This window comes from Cyrtonyx montezumae, unplaced genomic scaffold (genome assembly GCF_038088225.1).
Source record: "Cyrtonyx montezumae isolate F1298 unplaced genomic scaffold, pur_monq_1.0 scaffold_8, whole genome shotgun sequence".
Classification (NCBI taxonomy): domain Eukaryota; kingdom Metazoa; phylum Chordata; class Aves; order Galliformes; family Odontophoridae; genus Cyrtonyx; species Cyrtonyx montezumae.
The window spans coordinates 49,439,110-49,463,297 of record NW_027072089.1 but is presented as its reverse complement, the minus strand read 5'-3'; the positions used below and the strand labels follow the sequence as shown (position 1 = coordinate 49,463,297).

Below are 24,188 nucleotides of genomic sequence, written 5' to 3'. Positions count from 1 at the left end.
CATAAACTTTTTTTTTTGCTAGCAATTGCAAAATCACTCTGAGCTCTTGCTCTCCAAATTCTTTTTCCAAGGTTTAAATTCACTGTAAAACTTGTAGCTAGAGACATACTTATTTTATGTGATTTATAGTTATTGAAAATTAATTTTTTTCTCTTTTTTTAATGTTACAACTGATGCTGGTAGGAGCCATTCCAGCAAAACCACATATGTGAATGTGTTGCATGGCTTTTTCCCCCTGCAGCATTTGAGATGGTACAATGAGTACTAGAACATGGAGGCAGTATCTCTGCCCAAGTAACTAACTCTTTCAAGTAGGGACTGTAGATTCTGAGTTCAGCTTGGTTATAGGCATTTGGAGCCATTTATTTATTACCAACAGAAATGCTGTTGCTTTTTCTTCTCAATATGAAGCACAAATTTCTATAAATCAGAGCAAGTATTTTTGGTATCTACATTGGTAGGTACATACAAGCTACATTTGGTATCTAACATTCTCTCACTCCCCAGGCTCCTGAAAGAGGAACCCTAACAACTTCAAACTCTGCAATTCACTACAGCATGTGCACTTGTGTGACTGACAGAGGACCCGAACAGATGGTTTTCAGGGAGAAAAGAAGCTTTTTAAAATTTTCCCTTTCAATTAAGTTTTTAACACCTTTCAGAACTTTATAAAGGTTGCATCCCACTTCTTGAGTAACAATAAACTAATGCTACTGATTGCTGTAAGCTTTCATGCCACAGACTTTGCAAGTGATTTTAAGACAGCCTTTCAACAGCTGAATTAAAATCTACTAGTATCTTTGAAAGCACACAGACACACGGAAACCAAAGTAAACGTAAATAAAAGTTAATCTTTGAAAGGTTCAGCGGGTATTAGGTTAATGTATAATTTCTGAGGACATATGTATTTCTTGTGAAAAATCCTTAAAATAACAAATTACGAATTACGAAAGGAAAACATCGCAGCTGAACATGTTAATCTAATTCAAGGGTAAGAATAAAGCCCACGCTGCTCTTTCCTGTGCTGAGAAGCAGCACCTCGGTGGCGGTAAGGCAGCGTTTCCGCAGCAAGGACGTCCCCTGCGCAGTGGCTCTGCAGACAGCTGCAGTTGCTTCTGCCACGCTTACGTGCCTTGTGACAGCAACAGCAGCTACACTTAACAGAAGATACAGCCAAAAAACAGATTTCTAAATAAAACGCCTCATGAGAAGAACTGCACCGAGCGAGACAATGGGATACCAGGAAATGCATTATTATTATTTTGCCTGCATGTTTTCAAAATAGAAAAATCTCCTAAGAAACGCAGTCCATAAGTCTGTGCATTTGCTCCTAGCGTGAGGCTTTGATTCGGGTTCTTTAGGTACCTGCAGCCTGCTTTCTGACGGCGCCCTTGTTTTGTTTACAGCACATTGCTGGGATACTCCCTTTGATTCAGCCTGACACACGTGACGCTCCGCCAGCTTCTGTTCTGCAGTGCTGCCGCACTAAAAATAGCTTCCGCTCGCTTTGGCTCCACATCTAATTTATGGAAACTCGCAGAAAAGAAGGCCCCTCTCAGTGGGTGAGCGACGTACGATTTTGCAGCTTCTGCTGCTAATCTCACTCAAGTGTCGTGAAACGCAGGGCTGAACATTCTAAATTTGAGCCTGTCGTTGATGTTGTTAGGGAGAAAAAAGGTAATGCCTAATATGTCCCATTTATTTTTATGGCGGCTTATTACTAACTTAACTGAAGATGTAGAATGGCGAGACCACGTTATGAAAAATCTTTACAACTCGGAATGGAAATTTATAAAAGGCTACCACAGTGCCTGTGCCTGCTTAGGGAAAATGCTGTCATTATTTTCTCAATTATTTTGCAAATCACACTCAAATGACAAAGCTTCTGTTTGTTATTACAGCTTTCATGTGTTCTGTATAAACTCCTTCACTGTGCCATGAAAGACCTAAGTACATCTTTCAAGAAATACCGATTCCACAAGCTTTGCCACAAAACTTGCTTCTGCACAAAACAATACTTCACATGCTGACCACAACGCAAACTTGGCTTATACTTTTCTCTGCCATAATCCAGGTTTATTTCAGAATTCAAACTATAAAGTAAATTCAAGTCAGGGGTTATTTTTCTTTCTACAGAAGGAGGAGTTTGATCTGGAATTTTTCAGATAGCCTATTAAAACAGCACTACTCTGGAGACAGTTTCATGTGAAAATGTAATCCGAAATGGGGATGGCCTTAGACTGGTGTATGTGTTAAGGCAGCAGTTCTTACTGGCTTACAGTTCTGAAGATAGGAACACTGAAATAATGAGTACAAATTCAAAAACTGAAAAGAAAAGCCTGTTTTTCTTTAAAAGATTTTGGAGTGAGTAGCGAAGATGATGAGGAAACTGGGATTTTGTTTAACATAACAAACTTTTAAGTTAAGGAAATTCAGATGGCAATCAGCAGATTAAGTAGAGAGCGATTTCAAGGTTTTAATCTTGTAAAAAACAGCAAATAAACTGACTGGCTTTGTCCAGGAGGGCTCCCTGCACAAATTTAGCAGTCCACTTGCAAGCTATCAATTTAAGGACTGCTATCTGAACTGTTATCCAAGTAGGGACATAGCAACTACCATGGCTTAAAAGGAATTTTCATAAGTCTCATGAGAGAGGTTATGATTTATTGACCAAAAAACTCAAACAAAATCCATCCCAAAACCAGTTTAGACTGGCTACAGTTGGCTTCTTACAAGTTACAGGATTAAGTAATGGTCACAGTGTGTCTGTATTAACTTATTTATGCAGAATGTACTCTGGTGAATTAACGTTAAAAGGTCCTTAATCGAACAGACAATCATTAGCTTCAACACATCTTTTAGACAAACCCTTCTGTCACATCCCTCCAAAGGGAGAAAAACACAAAACAAAACGTGTCACATGCAGGCATGCTCAGAAAAAGGATAGAGCCTAAGTGAAGAATGACAGATAAAAGATCTGGAGCAGTGTTTCTGTATGCAACTGTGTGTGAGGAAGCGAGTGAGGTAATGGGATGATTTAATGCTAGCGGGAGTGTCTTTTGTTTTTATTTTATCACAATTCTTTTATTTTTAAAGAGTTCACATCATAACTTTGAAATCCTTTCTATCTAGAGCACACATAAACACTGAATTCTGTTTACATTCTTAATTATAAACATGAATTGAAAACCCCTGGTCTATCTCCAAACCCAAATCAGTTTGATAGCATTCAAATCAATGTTTACAGTCTGGCACTTGTTGCTTCCCCAGCCTCAGCACAGTGCCTCCAGCCTACCGACACTGCCTTGCAGCACCGCATCCCACAGCCATGCACCCCCACTGCTACCAAGCAAAATGGAGACACGGTGCAGCCGGAGCCTAGGAGAGGTAAGAGAGCAGAGGCAGCCATCCCTGCAACCACACTGCACGTGGCTCTGCTCATCTCTCCTCTCATCGAGAGGATAACAGCATGGGAATACAAAGCTCGGCCCTGCCTTAATGTAATTCAGAACGTTACATAAGGTCCTGATAGCAGGCAGCTAGAAATGAGATAACCTAGCAAAGTGTATATTCAGCTGACTTTGTATTTGGATTCCCAGCTAGTAAGCTGAGTGTGATAAAGGCAAAGAAAATGGCTGTAAATACCAATCTCTAAAGGCATTCTTGCTTCTTCTAGGGTTCCTCAGCTTTTAATACTGTATGCAGGACAACAGTGTCAAAATTTTAAGTACGGACAGATTACATTTTGGATTTGTGTACTCCTCCCCTGCTTCTGAAGAGTGAAATGATTTGTAATACAGAAAGCATTTCAAAATCATTTTCCTACCTACCTACAGCCACACAGGGCAGGTAACATTTTTAACCTCCACCTCTAGAAACATATTATAAACTGCACGATGCTTGCAGCCCTTCTCAGCTTTACAATGTTAATTCCAGACAATTACCAGGACAGAAGCTGCCAGGGACATTATCTAAGTGTTGCCCTTGCTGTATTCTTCAAAACGCATATGCAGTGTCATAAGAGATACCAGAAAAAAACTCACAATCCGTAATGCATACATTTACTGGTCACAAAAAAAACATTTAAAACATTGTGTCTGTTGCCTCGTTAGTAAGCCAGGCGATGGAAATAAGAGTGTGAAAGTGAACTGAAGTAGCTTCACACCAATAAGCAATTACTGAAAATGGTGTATTATAAATCAAGTAAAAACCTACTTTTTTAAAAGTTTAAAAAAATCTTAAAATGCAAGTATACTGCTCTGGAACAGCAGCTAGAAAAGCCAAGGAAAGGAAAGAAGGAATGCATGGAAAGCGCTGATAAAAACAGAATAACAAAATGAAACAGAGAACCCCAAATGAAGGTTTAAACTCGCAGAAACCTTGTCTAAGTTGTACCAAAAATACAGACCAAAATGCCCAATGCTGCTATCTGAAGCTCCCTTCTGTTGGGCCCTCTTCCTTTAGAGAAAACAAAGTAGTACTCATAGTTAGCCTTCCTCCAACTTCCCCTATGAACAAGATCCGCTGGTGGATTCAGGCAACCACTGCCTCCAGTTCTGCAAACTTCCACATTTCTCTAATCCTATTCATTGTCTTGAACTATTGTATTTCTAAGTGCTTTAACAGCACATGCCAATATTTTTCATAACTCCTCAGAGGGGCGGCTGTTACTTCTCACCCATTACAATCCTGGTTCATACACAAGGCACGGAGAAGAAAAAACAACCCTGACCTCTTAACTTTAGTATGACTGGCCTCGTACTTTCTCTTTGAGAAAGTTACAACCTTTTTAGAACCATGATGACTTTTGGGCTGCCCTACACAAAAAGAAAGGAAGCATCCTTCCACCTACCATGTGAAGTTGTACTTCTCAAGAAGTCAAGTTTTCAGTGATTTTCTTTTTCTTAGGAAAAATTACATGCTGTGCAAGAGTCCTTAACTGATGCAAGGAAGTTGCATGCTGTGAGATCTAGCTTGTAGCCAAAAAACCAGGTCCCGTGGCCACAAGGACAGCTGCTGCAGAGTCAGGGTTGATGAAGCAGTGGGATGCAGAGATGGATTCAACCACTTTCCTCCTTCTAGAGCTGGCAGAAGGCTTTATGGTTCACAATTCCATACCTTGGTTGGTCCTGGGCTCAAGTGTGGGGAGAAAGAGACCAAATTCATGCACACATGCAATTTTAGAGGCTTGCAATGGGTCATCTCATCACTCACACCAACTTGCATGGGGAAGGAGTTCTGGAATTGACTTCAAGTTTGACTGGTGTCAGCCTTCTTCAACATAGGAAAGGTTCCTTTTTTATTGCAATTTTGGGAGCAATCCTCACACTAGTGTACAATTATTGAACACAAACACTGCATACTTGTGAATTACACTGATGTCAGTTGATGCAGCTCTGTGCAATGTGCAATCAATATTTTCCATAAAAAGCTACTGTATAATTACTGTTTTTGTGACACTTCCTGGCCCTCAGAACACATACAAAAAGATGCTTTTCTTTCTGGAATTCCTCTCTTCTTCTCTGACTCCAGGGCAATTTCCTTATCCCATCTGCAGTAGATGGTGCAAACTGCTGGACACAAGATCACAGCAGCACTGGCTGCATGAAGTGAGAACATGAGGAGGCTGCATCGCTGGTAAGAACACAAGAAGTTGCCCCCAGCACAGCTTGTGGGTGGGACAAATCTTCGTAAGGCCTTTTCTGTTCTAGAAAAATCTCTTCTGGAAAATGTTTTTCAGAAGAGATTTCTTATCAGTACAGCTGTATAAAGAGTGCAGCTCCACACTCATCTTCCAGTAAAACCTATCAGAAATCAGCAAGCCTTTTGGCTAAGCACAGCCCATTTGGGTCTATTGCTTAGCAAGCCTGAAATGGACAGATAGCAGATGAGACTGTAATATTATCTAAGCATCAGGAAATCAAATAGCATATACAATCTTAGCAGTCAAACCTATAGAAGAACACCCAATATGAATACATACTACCAGCACTGCTATATGCATTAAAACAAGAGATGCCTTCCTGTAGCTATTCTAAATGCAGAAACAACAGATTATATAGCGTTGTTCATTTTGGGAGGCAGATTATTGTATCCAACAGTTCAGAGCTCTAAACGGTCACTTTCTCTCCAGGCTGGAGAAATACCTGGAAATCCACAGTGAACAAGCCACAACACAAACTCTTCTAGGAGACACTGTGGCTTCACTGTTTTACTGACTTCCCTGATGTGTAGGGGAAATGCAGCCCTAACCAGATACATTTGATGCGCCGTACAAAGAGAACTGAGAAGGCCCAGACCTGTATCTGTACTGCACCCAACACTTTCCAGGAAGTAATGAAAGCTGTAGCGATACTTTCTAGACAGTATAATGACATCTTTGGCAAAGAGCAGCACTAACAATTATTTCACAGCAATCAGAAAGACAAACCAATACCTATGACTGCACTGTACAGAAGAAGCCTATGATTCCTTCAGAATAACCTTTAATATCAAACACAGGACAAGCTTTTACAAGGTCTTAAGGAAGGCACTACACTTTTCTCACAGACAGGTAAACTGAAAGACACGATGAACTACCCCAAGGCAAAACAAATACCACATTATCCAGAGTCAAGCTACAGCTCTAAGCACTTTTTCCTGATCTAGATTGCCCTTTTGCTTCCTCTGTGTGAATAAGGAAGACAAAAGTCAAAAGAAACTGAAATAATGCATAACAGAGATGAAAAATCATCATGATACATGATTGTAGCCTGCTGTGAGCAGCTTAGAAATCGAGGAGAATGCAAACAATAGCACATGCTCTATGATTTGGACATTGAGAATTCCCTTGACTCCTATTCATATGAGCAAGCTATTGAGAAACACTGACATTTGGGCAATAAAAAAAAACAACAAACACGCCACCAAGAGAACATGGATTTCCCAATACAACTGCCATTGTAGTTCTCCTAGCTGTAAAATGATTCCTCCTCTCCCCCTCCACTGCCGATTTGTCACAGCAGCTTTAACTGGTGCTGACAACGAGCCATTCACAGCACTGTGCATTGTACTGCATTTACAGACCGATCCTTAGGAACACATCTAACTGTACTGCAAACTACCAACAAGATACATACTAAGCAACACGCCATGATTCCCAAAAGAGAAAGCAAGAGGAGAAAAACACACGCAAGAGGAGTGCTTTCAGTGTAGTCCCACATTTTTCAAATAGAGCAGGATATTACAAACAATTGCCGAAAGATCCCCAAATCTGTATAAATTTCCCCAGATGAGTTTACCAAAAGGCCTCCTGTAAAACTGACAGCGAAATAAGATGAGCGAAAAAGCAACTTTCGCACTGTTTTATCTCATCATAATCAGAAAGCTTACACTGTCAGAGAAAAAATATGCCTTGAGCTTTGAGAACAGAATACAGCGCAACATAAGCACAGTCATTCCAAGAAAGCAAAGACAATTTACCTCTAATTTAATTTTGCACAAGGACAGAAAGTCATGCAGTGACCTGGAAGGATTTTTTGGTTTTGTTCTTGAAATGAAGTAAGATATTTTAGAAATACACAGGACAGTAGACTGTCACACTCTGTTTCGAAGTCTGGAGAATGTCTCTGACATTACCTGACTACAGTATGAAACTGCAGATTGGGCTTTATACCACACCTCGGGATACTCCTCTGAAAACCATCACCCCATTATATTATATATAAATTGTATTATGCTATATATTCAAATATGTATACAAGTATTACACATTATATAATACATAAATATTGCTGCCTGTTTGATACCTATGAGGTACAGACCAAACAGTGCCCTGGGGAGGCATTGGTACAGGGGAAGCTGCTCATAGGACTGGAAGGCAAAATGAGGGATTAGAGACAGATTACCAATTAGTGTGTAGCAGTGAGTGCGTAGGAAGAAGGAAAGCAGATTATTTTCAGACCCCCTTTAACTTCTCAAGTTAGTAGCAGATCTGGAAGGCTTGACTCTGGGGAGAAATCTCTGTATCACATTGCACACATTTGCTCACAGAATTGCATATATAGAAAAGAATGGCATTTTCAGTGCAGAAAACTGCAACTGGTAAGTCGCTTCTTGCTCAGATGGAGATGACTAAGAGACTCAAAAACTTGCAGGAATAGCTGCGGCTGTATTACATTTGACCCAGAGGAGAGATGCTCTAACAAAGCTCTTTAGTGTAAGCACGTGAGCAGCTTCAGGGCAGGTGCAGACATGCTAACTGGGGCCTTGTCACAGAACAAAAAAGACAGTGAGAGAGCTGGACATGGAAGGAAGCACCTCTTCTGCACGGCCAGGTGCCCCATCATGCCACACACTATCCACCATCACATCTTTACTAGCTCAAAGCCTTCCAATGTCAATGGGAAGCATTTTTGCCGCTGTTATTGTTTGTAGCTTGAGTGTTAATTTTCTTCACACTCCTTATCAGCTTCAAGCGCATAACAAACAGATGATTAATTCCAACGCCTTCTTCTGCTTTCACTTGGAGAAATGATTAGAATTTGATTCTTTCACCTTTTAGCAACAGAGGAATAAACAGAAGTCCTTGCATTCCTCAGACACCAGCTAGTAATAATAAGCTTCATCCAACTGGCCACTTTAGGATTTACAAATCTCAGCTGAGCACGTATCACTTGAGAAGAAATGGCCCTTTTGATTGAAAATGCAGTTACGTATAGAAAAAGAGTGTTTCACACTTCAATGAATATTTAAAGGGATTACGATGGTTCTAGGAAGTTTCTTTCCTGAAACCAATCTCTACTTGTTACTTTTTTCTGCAAGAAACCACCTGAGAGATGTTACCTACCTACTTTTGAACTATATAAAAATACAAGCAAAACTGCATATAAAACCCCAACATTTGCCTTGTGAATAGTTTGAATACTTATGCGCACTATGCAATGTTTGGGAATTTCCAGCATACTTCTGTGTGGTTTTCTGATAGTTTCTTTTTCACTTGAGAGTTATGGTGGAAGAAACAATATAGTAGAAAACCAAAACTTTAGTTCCAGACAGAAAACTGATTTCTACTTTTTTTCTCCTGCTAATGTGTTTTCTCTGGTTACATCAGAAGAATGAGCACGCATCGCTTACTTTACAAGTGAGGTGGTGCTGTAAGTGAAGATCCCAAGATATCTGGGGTCTTCTCTGCTGCTAGTTTATGAGCTGCCTAGTATACGCCCAGAGTGCCAAGAAGCACTCTACTGAATCCTCTCAGGGAGATGGCAAGGGTTTGCACTCACAATGCTTTTCAGCTGCCATTATTTTGCCATCTGATTTATGGCTGACACCTAGTAGGAAGCAGGCTCATTTCAAAATGAAAGGAATACAGACTGTACTGCTGAATTTGTTCTCAAATGAAGTCTTTTCCCTTCTTTGCCTCGCTCCCTCCTCCCCTCCACTTCTTACACTCACTTAATTTTGTGGTTCCTCTGGAAACAGTGCTCCCTCTGTCATGTACGTCTAGATCTAGTACTAATCAAGCAAATGGCTACATATGACATTCTGTTCCTTCATCACAAGGTATGAAGAAGCGGCCACATGTCTGGATAAAGTGGAACTACCACAATAAGAATTCTGTAGAAAGCAGACTCTTATCAATATTATTTTTTTTACAGAAGAATAAAAAAAGCCCCTTGAAGTATTATGAATGGTATTACGAAAAATGTAACTGCATTGAGTAATATAAAGGTAATTTACAATTTGGGTCAGATGGGTCAGACAATTATCCTATTATTCCTTAATTGGGTGCAGTAAGAAAACACAGATAAGAACTTCCTTTAGTGTATAAATGCAAAGCTTTTAGTTCACTGAAAAGTTACAGTGCTCTCTAGTTTTTAATGATAATTCCTGAATCATAGCTCTGTATTCTGCACAATAAAATAGAAAGTATACAATCATTTTTTAAAAAGTCAAAGGAAGCTTGGGAATAGTAGGTAAAATGAGCCGCCTTTGTGTATCCAAGTAGACCTCATTGTTTGTTGACCAAACTGACACATTACCTATCCATCTCAAGAGCCATATCATAGCAAATGGTCAATCTGTCAAGAATAAAACAAATGAACAAACAAAAGTGGGTAAAGCAAAGAAATGGATCTCCAGATTCTATTAGTAAGTGGAGAGAAGGAAGAGAAGAGAAATACAAATGTCAGCAAACAAAAAAAGAGACAATTGTAATTTGAATCAAGACCACAGGTAAGTCAGAGATCTGTGCATCAGAACAGATCAGAAGGACAATGCAAATGAAATCCTCCTCTTGACTTTCAGCCGGTGTTGCAGTAACTGCTGCACATGTGTATGGTAATACTGCAGTCCTTCACATAAGGGCAGAGAAAGAGCAGGTTTTACACTGAAATCTCCTCAAAGCACCATGACAGCAAGAGATGTGTCTGTCCCTATTTCAAGAGATAAAACTGAAAAACATCAGTAGCTTGTAATTTGCAAGGGACAGGGGAAAGCAAGCAAATCTTCTGGTAAAGTTGCCATCTCTTTCATGGGTTTTCAGGGACACCTGCCAAGGTACAGGAGGGCACAGGGTGACATGTCTATATAGTACTGATGTTGCCCATTTTTCGAGGCAGTCTCGTGTGCTGTTTCAAAGCAAAGAGGACAGTAACACATCTCTTTGAACAGAATCTCTCCCCAGTGCTCTGAGGTCCACAGAATAAAAAGACTGTGGTCAAACCTATTAAAAGCAGAATATAAGTGGGACCATTCACTACAACAGTCTTTCAGTTTTTCCTCCATAACGGAGTGCAGCTATGCCTCCAGCACTAGTACAGAAGATAATTATCTTCTGGAACAACAAAGCAAGGTGAGATGAAGAACCAATCTTGTCTGGGGAGAAAGACACTTCTTTTAAGCTCATCACATCCACTGAAGTGTTCAAAAGATTAAATATGTTGGAATTCTTTCAGTTATTACCTTTCTATTACCTTTCACAGAATGTCTTCAGAATGTTATTTTTTGCTGGATTTTCCTTTTAAACTTGTTGTCAATGGTATTTATTTCCTTATGTTTCAGTTTTTATGGTATCCTTTAGATCCACAATAACTTCACAATAACAGAGCTAATCTCACTTACTCTAACTGCCTTTCAGCCATGCTTACTACTTGCTAGGAACGCAGCAGTGCATTTACTCACATTTCCGAACAGTTATCTCCAACGTGATTCTTCATACAGTGTTGAAATGGAAGATCACCCTAGCAAAGTTTTTTATTGTTTTCAGGACTTCTTGTTTGTTTGTTTGTCTTTCTGTTTGTGTTCCATGTTCATTCCACTCACTTCTATCAGGACATAGCTTAAAAAGCCTGTCATTGTGCAATCCCTTAAATTTCCTTTCACTGAAAAGACATAAGAGAGTACTTGCAAGTTCTGATGCCTTAAGACTTCACTCCTGCATAAAAATACATGGTGTATTATTAATTTTGCCTTACTTGGGAATCACATATTCATTATCTTTGCCCTCCTACGATCTCCTATTTTTCCTTTTCCACTCTCTAAATAGTCATGTCTTCTTTACAACAAATGAAAGAGCATTCCTAAAATCAATTTCAATCATCATATAATTATTCTTTCAACATGCTGTATATTATGATGAGCTCCCTGCCAGATGTAGAGAGTTGTGTATTTATACATAAACTAAACAATTCCTCTGACTATGCTTTAACAGAGGTCTCACCCTTGCCAGTTTCACATAGTGTAGTTTGATGATGATTACTTTTACCTTATTGGCAGGTCAAAACCCTAAACTGCTAACTGTTGCTTGGAACTGATTGGAACTGACATGCACTCTGCACTCACTCTGCACCACAGCCTTTTCTCTCTCACCTTACGTTGACAGTCCTACAGACATCAGCCACTTACCAACTGCAGAGGACAAGGTGAGGTGACTAACCAGTGTATAATGGAAGTTAAATAGTTTTCCACACAGGTCTTAACAGAAAATGAAACTGGAGGAAAACTAGTGACTAGTTTGTCTTCCCTTCTTTTTTTTTTTTTTTTTTTAAACAGCAGTAATGATGCTGATACACTGACACTGAGCTACTGTGACTGTGGCATAACCAAGCTTGCAAATTTTGTTCACCATAATAAACATTTGTTAACTGGTACCTGTTTCTTTATACAAAAACTTTTCAAAGCAGAATCCAATACGGCAGCAGAGAAATACTAGTATATAACACATTCATCAAATATAGTTTCTAAAATCCTAACCATGTAAGGCAATACGTCAACAAACTCAATGAAGACAGTAGTTACACTGGATAAAGAAATTTGCTTACCAGCATAGCTTAGTTCTCTTTTCCCTAAATAGAACAAACACTAGCAGCTACAGTACTCCTTTCTAACTCTTAACACTCTGCTGCTCATTAACCACCTACTTTTAAATGATTTGGTACAGTGGCATCAGTAAATACAAGTCTGACATAGTTTTAAGTAAGTGAAGTCCAATGAATTATACCCATGGTAAACACTACAAAGTATTTGGAAAGAGATTTAATTAATGAATAACTATCCAAAATCTGTACTATCAGACTTTCTGAATGCTACTGTACAGAATGCAGATTTTCTCAACTTCAAGTACGTTCTTCTAAAACAGAGGAAAGGTATGGATGGCTTCTTCTTTCCTTCCAAAAAAGGAAGGAGATGAAGGAAGAGAACGAAGAAGAGTTTTAAATATGTCATCAACCTTCAGTAAGAAGAATGTACTGAAGTGTTATTTGGATATCATTCTAATTCATTTTTGTGATAAAGTACTTGAAAAACAAAAAACACCCCTCAACTTCCAACACTCATGAAAAGAGAATATGTCTGAAATCTGTTCTCAGAATGCCTAGACAACTGATTTCAAGATTCATCTTTTTATGTTATTAGTGGTAACTGCTTAAGATCATTTGTCTTTTTACTTTTACTACAAAATGAGGAATTCTCAAGGGCATATGATGATAAAAACACTCATTTTCGAACCAATTCTAGCACAAGTGAGTATTAGCAAATTTTGTTTTCAAAGACAATTATTTGGTGTGCCAATTATACAGGAAGTCTACCAACAAATTATTACACATATTTTCCACCACTTTATGTATACTCTAACTTTGTGTAAAAACCCACCATTGCAACAAACATTTCTAATCAATTCAGAAAGAATACTTCTGCACCAGACACAAACTGAAATGGCTTCTCTAAAGTCAAATAAACTTTTTCAAAATTCTGGCAGTATCATTGTTGTTCTGTGTTAAAATGAACAAAATTAGATTTAACTCAATTATGAGAAGTAATGAGACACCGTTAAACTCTCAGTCTCCCAGTCTGACTTACCTAAAAATTGGGATTACAACCAAACTGACAAATAGTAAGGCTGCATCTTGGTTTAGTCTGAAGTGTAAAATTTCTTTTTCAAGCACAGGGGCTTAGCCTCTACATTTTTCCAACACAGTATAAACTTTATTGTATTTTCTTATTTCCTAACTTCTGCGTTCCATCATTTTTCTATTTCAAATCTGTTGGTGTAGCACTAACTTAGAAAAACACCACCACCCAAGCCCTGGCTTCTTGAAGATCCTAACATAAACAAGGCTGAGCAAGTACATTAGTTCAGAGGAGTCCATATCTGCAGAAATTGGTCTGTGAGTGGTTTGCCACGTAAGAAAAGTGCCTTTCGGCCTTTCATGATCCAGTGGTGTGAAAATTTCCACTAGAAAAAAGAAAAGCTAACCATCTCTAAGTGAAAAAATGCTTGTAAAGTTTAAGGAAAGTCAGACCTCAACTGTAAACAATTTGACAGCATCCATCTAACCCAGCATTAAATTTCCTGCTTCTTTTTTCAACATTCAACTTACAGGTATTACAGTTATTATATGGTAACTGTATTATTTAGCATTTATTATGTAAACAAATGTTTCACAGTAGGTTACGTTTAAGGCAACAGAATACGCAACACACTTTTCTCAACATAATACTGAAAAAAAATCTCACAGAAGAATCTGAAGTACATTTGTGTTACATAATAATAAGCTTATTAGGAAGCTAACGTATTCTTTAACCAACTAATCTTTTCCATCAAGAAGATGCACGCATTCAACAAGTTGTAAGTGAATAGATCAAATTAAATTCCATATCAGCTGACAGAAATTGAAGAAGTGGAATAAATCTAAGTGACTCAGTGCTCTCTAAAGTACGATAAAGCTGGCTTTGGTCATACTTCACTCTTTCTCCCATGCACACACTGTAGCAGTTCTAAACCAAGGAAAGCACATAAACAACACCAGAGCTGACAGAATGACATACGGCTTCCTTCTGAGATGCAGTTATAAATCCTGCATGCAGATTCCAGATAACCAACAGTTTGACTTCACTTGAAGAAGTTCTGAGATACTGACACCAAGGAATGACTCACAATGAAGACTTCTAGAGTTAAACTCTATCAGCATGATCACGGTATAAGTTTTACTCTTTCTTGGACTTGGCAGCAGTGAAGAGTGAGTTTTAAAGGTCCTCTGTACTGGTAGTTACCTGTACTCTAGGTAGACATCAACCTCCAAGGCAACTGTCAAGACCTGCTTTTTGACAACTCTATTATTTCACCTTGGCAAGTCTGAAGCACATTTCATATTATAGGTAATACACACAATTCAAACAAGACAGACCGCAGTGAAATCCAATCCTATGCAGAAGACCTTCCTTGCTCTCACTCTGCATCCCTGATGCTGGCCGTGGCCACTAGTCTCACTGTCCCACTGTGCCTGCTCAATGACTCAGTGCTGTACCAGCACCTTCTTCACCTCAGTCCTCTAAGCTGTGGTATGAAGTGAACACAGCCTCTTTAATAATATATGCATCAGAATGCTCTCTCTGTGCATTAAGGGAAATAAGCACTCTGAGAGCCTGTGCACTGAGGCCGATTCTAAGAGTGTTGACTCTTCAGCAGGTTTTGCTCAGGTTCTGAAGACGCTTCAAGTATGTACTGTTAGTGCATACAAACTTCTGCAAGTCTGCAATTCACCTCTGAGGAAGGGATATGGAACAAAGAAATCAACAAATTAAATACAGGATGCTAACAGAAAAAGTAAATGCAGATGAGCTCAACTGATAGATCTCTTTGCCATCCTCTAATTCGCTTAAGGGATCGTATTTCCAAATGGGACTGAATTGCTGTGGTGGACTAGTATGCTCTGCATCTACTACGACAATGTGTATGCAAACAGTCTGGGGAAAAAAAAAAACAAGAAAAGCATTGATGTGGATACTGGAAAATTTTTTGATTGGGGAGGTAAGAACTCTTTCCTCAACAAAAGTCAGCTTTGCTGTATTTTTTTAGAAGAGTCCAGGAATGTTTAATAAGACATCTTCAAAAACTAAACAAAACAAAACAACTTTCACGTGTTTGCCATAACTCTAAAAATCAATGCTCTTCAATACTTAACGATAACTTTCTCTAACAGTCCCAGGTCATTCTTCTACAATGACTGCTTTGGCAAGGTGGTATCAAAGAGGAGTGAACACACAGAATGTTGTTGACTTCTGGCCTGGAAGACCTGACTTACTCTGTAATGTTAAAATGAAGGGGAAAGAGGAAGTCTTAAATACTGCTGGATTAAAAGTTACGTATTTTGTAACAGTGGGTAAGAGAAAACTCTGAGAAGGACAAAAAAAATCACCTGTTATTAAGAGGGTTTTTATTTTTTTTTATTTTTTGGTTGCTCTTGTGAAATCAATCACTTCTACATTACCAGAGACATAAAACAAATCCAAATTCTAATTTGGATATTTTATTTCTGTAAAAGAGATAAAAAATACAACTATATTAACTACCTCAAACTGAGGTTAAGGCATATTTCGGTTTTCTGCCTTACATTTTCAAACTTTCTGCCTATTTTAACACTGTAGAAAACACTGCCATGCATGCAAAAGCATGTGGGAAAATGGATAGTTTATTTGAGCATGCTGTTCTGAGCTGCTTAAATGCTTCTGCAACTGTAATGTTGATGGTAAAAATAATGCATCATATTAGTATTCAGAAGACAGGGAGTGATGTGTTTATAACCTATTTCTGCTCTTATTTTTCAATTGAGAAATAAATAGATTTATTTATTTTTATTTTTTTCCCTCTAGGTATAGAATCATATTACCGAGGTGGCTAAATCGGGCAGGTGTGTGCCAATATGCCATCCCACTGGAGATTAGTATTTTCACACTCCATACAAACCAGGAATACAGAGGCATTCGGGGAGTTTCTACAGATGCTTCTCCACAGTTTTGTATTTCTAAGTAATACTATTATAAGATCACTGTCACATTGGTCACAATTAGGTTAAGTTTGATGCTGTTTTTTCATGAGTGGCAGTAAAAAGGGGAACAACAAAAATTCACAAGAGATGAAATGGTTATTTCAGAAAATTCCCAGTGTATATCTTAAGAAACCACAATTCTGCCCCTCAACAGTGTGGTCTGCTAGTTAGTAAACAGAGAAGGATGCAAGCATTACACACTGCAGAATGACTTCTGTTCTATCTGGCAAACACCCCTGTCTAGAAGACTCGTCAGAAAGGCTAAAGCAACTATTCTATCATTATAACCTCTTTTTTTTTTCTTCCTATCATTAATCAACAATTCACTGTTTGCTTAAGGTTTATAATTCAAATAAGGTAAATGGAGAGAACTTGTTCATCGATTAACCGCAGAAAATATGCTCCTAACTTAAACACTGATTTTTTACAGTTGTAAGTGAAGGAAAATGAAGAAACTTCATAATCACTGTGACTTATCCATACTGGAAACAAAAGTGAACTTTAGATGAAGAACATTATTATAGTTTTCATGTGTCGCCATAAAAAAATATCAGTAACACAAGGAATTAAACATTTATCATCAATGAATTCTTCTCATCTTTTCTTTAAGTAAAAAGTACTGTCCTACACTTAATAAGTCATTAACAAATCTAAAAAGAATGGCGAGTTTTTAGAATAATACTATATAGCTTATCATCAGAGTGTTTAGCTTAATCTATCATACATACATCTCCATTATGATGAAGGAAATTTAATTAAAAAATAAGAAGCAAAAATGGAAGGGGATTCAGAGCAGTTCTAAGCTGCCAATCAAACCGTGTTTCAGCTAGTAGTTTGAAGTCACAGTTATATTCTACCGCATTTGAAAATAAATGTTACAACTTTAAAGCACTGTAAAATGTTTGAACCATGTTTCTTTGATCGGTATGTAGAACCTCTTAAACCTGCATAATCTTTCAGCTACCCCCACCCACTCTCCCTCTGCTCTCTCTCTTTCCACAACAAATGCATGACTTCAGCAGCCATATTTCATCAGTTCATTCCCCCTTCAATAAGCCTTTTCAAGAGATGCATGAAGAAGTACCACAGTGACTTGAAAATGGGCAGTTATCAATTAACACAAGAGGAACTTTGCTAGCCCAGGGTGTGCATTTCCAGCTCCAGGCTGGAGTTGAACACAGAATCACAGGATCACAGGGGTGGGAAGGGACCTCTGGATAACATCCAACCCCCCTGCTCCACAGGTTCCCCACAGTGGGCAGCACACCCTCTCAAGCGGGATCCAGTATCATTCAAAACACACAGCAGTGAAAAGGAAATGGTTTTGGATTTTTTTTTCCTCAAATGATGACACCATACATGAATACCATACTGTTGTTCCAGGGACAGAAACTAAATACCTAAACATAAATTCCTAAACATCTTTTCCTTAGATGGTGCAGATACTTGGATAATTCATCTTTGCCACCTGCCAGTTTAAAAACAGATTGCTAGACTAATGATTTCTCAGTCAATATATCTATGTTATCTAGAAAACAACAGTTTGTTATTCAGCTGTAACCACAGTTGTATTTTCTGCAGCAGTTTTGCCATGCAATACACAAGCACACCAGTTCTGACTCCTCTGGCCTCATTCTGGCCATCTTCCTGGAGAAACTAAATGATGATGAAACGGCTCTGAGTCCCTTCAACAATACAGAATGGGGGTGAAATCACTCCTACAACCCAGTACTATTGAGAGACCTGGGACCAACTAGAAACCACACAAATCCAACTCAACTTCCAGGTATCTACATTGACAAAGACATGTGACATGAGATACATCAAAAATCTTTGATGTGCTCCAACAATCAGCCACTAACTGATACAGTCAATCATAAGTGACAGACTAATGCAAAATATTAAGCAGTTTGTAGAATTTTTGTGCAGATTTTCAACTCAGATCTCAAAAGTGCTCAAGGCACTATATTTTTCCTCATGTTTCTATGATCTTAAAATTAGGCAGACCTGAACAATGTATGATTATGGAGAGGCACAGGAACAAACACATACAGGAACACACCAAACAGCTATTAATGTGTATGGAACTTTCAAAGGAGACAGAATTAATAACTAATAATCATCATGGTCTTGAAAAGGTTAATTATTAAGAACTGTAGCAAGTGGATTGCATTCATTGGAAACTGATGTTGAGAGGGCAGTACAGGAAGGACTCAGCCACCACTGAGTTAGCACAGCCTGCTGGTGACCTCTCTGTGAGAGCTTTAGCAAAATCCAATTTGGAGTACGATGCAGCCAATTCTAGCAAAATCCCTAGAAGAAATACCATTAAATGGCAAATCCTGAAGTCACACAAAGTGAAAGTATATGAATTACCCTAATGCTTATATTTATTTGTCACCATGCTTGTAGCCTTTGTACATATCAACGAAACAAGGCTCAACTGATACGCTTGACAAAAGACACAGAGACACAGATGATGAGGTAGGCTTTCCAACCTCAGACTGCAAGAGAGAATTGAGGGATGGTTTTATCCAATACTAATGATAAAGTCTTACACCTAGAAGAGAGCACAGTTCTTAAGAGATATGCTTAGTTTCAAGATGTGTTGCTGACAGAGAAAAAAAGCTTTCACACTTCAGGAGTTGAATCTATGAATCACAACTCATTTTTTTTTCTTTAATTACTTCATCCAATGCCTTGATAGATGCCCCCAAAGGTTGGCTGAAACCTTTCTCAAAGATAGAATAACTGAAAAAGAAAAACAACAACAAAACCTTGAGATGTCTCCTTTGCATGTATATTAGCTTAAATATAAAATCAATTTTCTTTGGCCAAGCTTACATCCCTTGTGTTTGCTTGTCTGAGAGCTTGCATAATCATGTTTCATTAGCTTAAATGTTTGTACAGTACAGAGACCAATCTAGGCCTTCATACTTCAGCGTATCAGGAATGGCATCTTTTATAAGGTAAAGAAGATTGGTGAGCAAACTGTGATAAACTACTGTCTCAGAACAGTGTTTCTTTAATCTCTTGGTTTAGTTCTTAAACAGAGAAACACATCAAGCAGAAGTACAACCTTTCCAGCTACAGTCACCCCATGCCCACATATGCACACACAGTTATTTTCTGTGAATGCAATGAGACAAAACTAAACTCTCAAGCCTTCTAATAAATCTGAGAGTAGATATTTTTTTCCTAACAAAGATGCCATAAGCAAACTGTATGTGACCTAGAAGGAGAACCAGATTTTCTGTTTTTGTGGTTTCTTTTTCCCTAATTCTTGCCTATTCTTTTGCTGTACGAACAACTACCTTTCCTTGATGCTACCTAAGTGCTCTCAGTATCCCCACACCTCAGTGTCTCATCACTGCGACCGAATTTACCCAGTCAACTGAGCTACAGACATATGAGTAACCAAGATCACTTAACTCTTTATTTTAGCAAGACAACAACCATATGTCACCAGACCAGGAATCCCCAGTATTCTCCAGTGCAGACTCACATTCTACAGAAGTCTTCAACTTCACTGCTATTGTTGGGGCAATGTATTAGTTTCTGAGTGAAAAGTAACTTCAACAGCTTTTCTGAGATTACTAAAGAAGTCACCAATTAGTACACAGTACAGTTGTCAGTGAAGAAAGAGGACTTTAAAAGCAGAAAACTTATCACTAGCATTAGAACGCAGTCACTCTCTTATATGTATAATAACAAATAGGTAATAAAAAAACTACTGCAAGGTATGCTACTGGAAAAGAAAACATTCTATTTCTTCATAAGCTCAGCAACTGATTTTCTTAGAAGATGCAAACAAATTTATGAAGACACAATAAACTCGTCAATTTGTCTTTTTGTAAATGAAGGTCATCATACCTAGACCTTAACTTCAGTTGATCACTTCTATATTCAAGGCAGTTTGCTTTGCAGTTCTCTTCCACAGATACAATAAAACTTGGTGTTCCATAGCAAGTATGTAGAAAATAAAAATATTTAAAGATGGATTTGCTTAATTTGATAAGGATTTGCTTGATTTGATTAATCTTACAGAAAACTACTCAGTTTTCAGGAAACTATTCCAGAATGTCAAGAAAAATTTAGCGAAGACATTTTGGTCTACAATATATATACTAGACAGTTCAATGCCAAGACAGAACTAAATCACACACAATCTGATAATCTCTCACAAAGCTAGAATTTGCTGAATATAAAGTTTGTGAATATTTACATAATCACAGTAGTTTTAAATAAGTAGAAGTTAGTCAAAGTAACCGATCGTCAGATGGGTTGATAGACTAAACCAACCTGCTGAAATCTAGTAAGTTGAACATTAGTCCAACAAAATAAAATCAATTTTTAAAATTAAGTTAAACTTGAAAGAACTTGGATGAAATATTTAGGCAGAAGACAGGGCAAACAATAATCTGTCAGCATTACGCATCAATTGAGAGGTAGTATAAATCTGAAGGTCATTAAGGAAAAAAAAAGGTTGACAGCAGTGCAGTATCCCCCCTCCAAGAGTAACTTAAATGTATTCATAGTAAAGAAGAACAACTCAATCTGTTTACAATCTAGCTACTCTTGTCAGAGTACAAGGTCTCATGCTGGGTCACAGTTTCATGTTTGCTGCAAATACCAAATTAGGTACTAGCTTGACAATAAGAAGTGCAGACACATGAAGCAGTCATGTCAGAATATTAAAATGGCCTGAGAAGCAGGCCCTGATTTTCACTTCCATGGGGGACCGGGAATCTTGGTAATTTAAGGAGCCATTAAAGATCAAGGAAAAGCAACTTTCAGGCTCAATGTAAAAAAAGAATTTGCCTTCGTGTCTTTATACTACCTCTCTGTCCAGCATAATATTTCTCCCAGAGCAATAAAGAAAATTAGGTTAAGTTTTAAAAACACAGAAGCTTTGTATCATAGCCAAATTAAACTATTTTAAAATACACTGAATTTGTAACTCACTTAACAGTCATCACGTTGTGTTATTGACTGCATAATATGGTAGTAACACTTTTCAGTACTTTAAGTCAGCAATCCAATTTGTAATCCAATTGTATTTTTAATACAAGCTGGGATTTTTTTGGTTCTGCTGTTCATTAAGACAAGAAATTAGTGGTGCCTTACTGATAATGTTCTTCCTATGCTAAGAGGTAAAAGACTGGGATTTAGCTAACAGTCTGAGATGCTTTCTCCCATAGTCTGTGTAATGAAAACAATTGTGATGTTTAAAACTCCCGCAGTAAGCATGTGTATCAGCATTACATTCCTTCCCCACTTTTTTTTTTCAACCATTTAATACTACAGACAAGTTCTAAAAGATATGTCATCTGGTCCTACTGAACCAAATGGACAGCATTCTCATTGTCACCATTGTCTATGTGCACATACCAGAACATATGTGCATATGAGAATTGTATTTTTAACCTAGACTTGCCTTATATGCTTCAGGAACAAGTCTAACATCACTCTACCGCTCTGAATGAGAACCAAAAAACCCAAAGATAGTCTTTTGGGTAAAGCAACTACTGTTGTACAATATAAAATCACAGGCAAAATATATGATGGCTTCACAATCTCTTTCACTGACTATCTTAGAACCATTTTGATTTTGAAGGAATGATGGAGGGACAGATTATCAACACCTGTGAGAAAGAGGCTGTTCAATCATGTCAGTGACAGGAGTACTCCTGAGTTTCAAGTCTTCATGCTAAGACTGAAAGTTTAGAAATGTGGTAAAGTTGCTTAACATTTTCAGGTGTATCACAAATGTAAAACACAAGTATGCTCATGGGGTATTTGAACATTAAACGCTACTTCATAAATCATCTTGAAGGTAGAAAATTATGCAAGTGTTCTCTTTACTACTACAACAAATGACTCCACAAAAGAATGTCAGTTAGAAGAGGTGGAGAAGATGCATTAAAAAAAACCCAAAACAATCTTTCTTCAAACTTCTAGAAAAATAATAGAATTTAATTTCATATTTCAGGACATTAGACTTCATTCTAAATCTACTTTTTCTAGAATTTGTGTTTTGCTTTTGAACGTGACATAAGACTTAACCTTCTGTCAAAATTTGTAGTTAGGCAACATTTTAAAGGGAAAGAAAACACAGAACGAAAAAAACACAGTGTCTTTGGCTGGTTCTTTAAGGCTCTTTTTCCAAAGACTGGGAACCACATGGACATTTACTGATCAGTACAGTAAGCTTTATATTCATTTATTCTAAATATATGTTATTACACATTTTTTTTGTTCTGAGATCTTATTTGCATGTATTAATAGATATCCCAAAAAAGTCAACCTGGACTTTCCAGCAAGCATAGCTCAGTTCTATACCATGGAGGTGGTAGGCAAGGGAACAGGGAAGACCCACTGATTAAAACTCAGGATAACTTTCTTGTTTCTTTATTTATTTATTTTATTATACAGAACCAGGGCTAGTCTGGATAGTTGCCAGGCTAATGCCCAAGCTTTGGTAAACTTAATCCACTGAGGTCTAATGAATTCCTTCCTACACATATGCATTTTACCCTTACTTCCATGTGCTGATGAATCATCATTGGATCCTTCTCTTTTTCCAAAATAGTCTGGAACAAGGGAAAAGAAAATATAATCCACAGCCCCAAAATTCCCCATTGTGGCAGAAGTGCAACAATTCCTTTAGCTACATAGGCCATTTTCTCTGCCTGAGCTTAGGCAATGGGAGTAGAGAGGACAGAAAACAAAACACTGAGTGCTACAACAGACTTGTGGTATTGTTACTGACCATACTGCCAATTAGACAAATCATAACACACTGGAGTGTGTTCTCTGAAAACCCTAAATCACATAGCAACTCTAAGAGTATACATTTTCGCAATAGCTGTTCGCATGAAATGTGTATTTTTGGTTGAAGTCTAACTCAGAGCTGAGTTATTACTGGGGACAGCAGAGTGCTGTTGTCCTGCCATGTTAATGTACTACTTCCCGACTAATCTATTTTCATCAGTGTACTATGTATTTATGATTTGCACCTTCACAATCTCCTACACATCTCTTCTCAGAATGCTCCCAATCACACAAACCTGTTTAAGGGTCACTATTGTGTTAACACACAAGAGTACTGCTTGACTTCATGTATATGAAGGAGAGAATAACAAATATAATATTAACTTTACTGAAATACTGCTTATTGGTTTTTTTTTTCCCCAAAGTATACATTAGAGGCACAATAGTAATGCAGGTATGCATCCTGTTCTGTCAATATCTCAGAAGTTTTAGCGAAACATGAAGAAAAACAGCTGTTTTCAAGCATTGCCTGGGTCACAGAATTAAAAACATAGCATTTTCCTTATATTGGCTCTGCATTTTTAAAGCTTAAGTTTAAATCAAAGTGATTCTGTGTGTGTCTATTTCAAACAACATAGATACCTAAAATTATTTAATTTGTTGTTTTCTTTTGTGTTAACTTTCTTAAACAGTTAAATATCAGAAGTGGATTGTTTATTTTTATAAAAAAGCCAGACTACCATAAAACCAGCAATTAGAATCAGAATGTTAACTGCTGCATCCCAGAACTCCTAGATCTTGCAAATACAAATATATTTTTAAACCTCATAGACAATTACGCCTTTGGCTACTAAATCAATAAAAAGAAACACTTACTACTGTGCACAGTCAATCAGCTGATACTCATTTGACCTCTCGAAGCATGCTTTCACACCTTCATCATCCCAGAGCTTTTTCGCATGTTCAAAGAATTCCTGAAAATTGGAAAAACAACAAAACATTTCTTAATCATTTCAATCCCCAACCTAGATATGTTGCTGTTTCCCCAAACCTTTCTGCTTTTAAATTTTGATGAATGACAAATTATACCTTTAAGGAGAAAAGGAA

The 24,188-nt window shown here is 37.8% G+C and overlaps 1 protein-coding gene across 2 annotated transcripts in view; it reads right to left on the bottom strand.

The window, feature by feature from the left end:
* GNAL (G protein subunit alpha L) overlaps window positions 1-24,188 on the bottom strand; it is a 178,100-nt gene that overhangs the window by 28,517 nt on the left and 125,395 nt on the right. For both annotated transcript variants that reach the window (XM_065753561.1, XM_065753562.1), the window contains exon 5: window positions 23,958-24,055. In XM_065753561.1, the coding sequence (XP_065609633.1) occupies window positions 23,958-24,055 (98 nt within the window). The remainder of the gene's footprint in view (window positions 1-23,957; window positions 24,056-24,188) is intronic.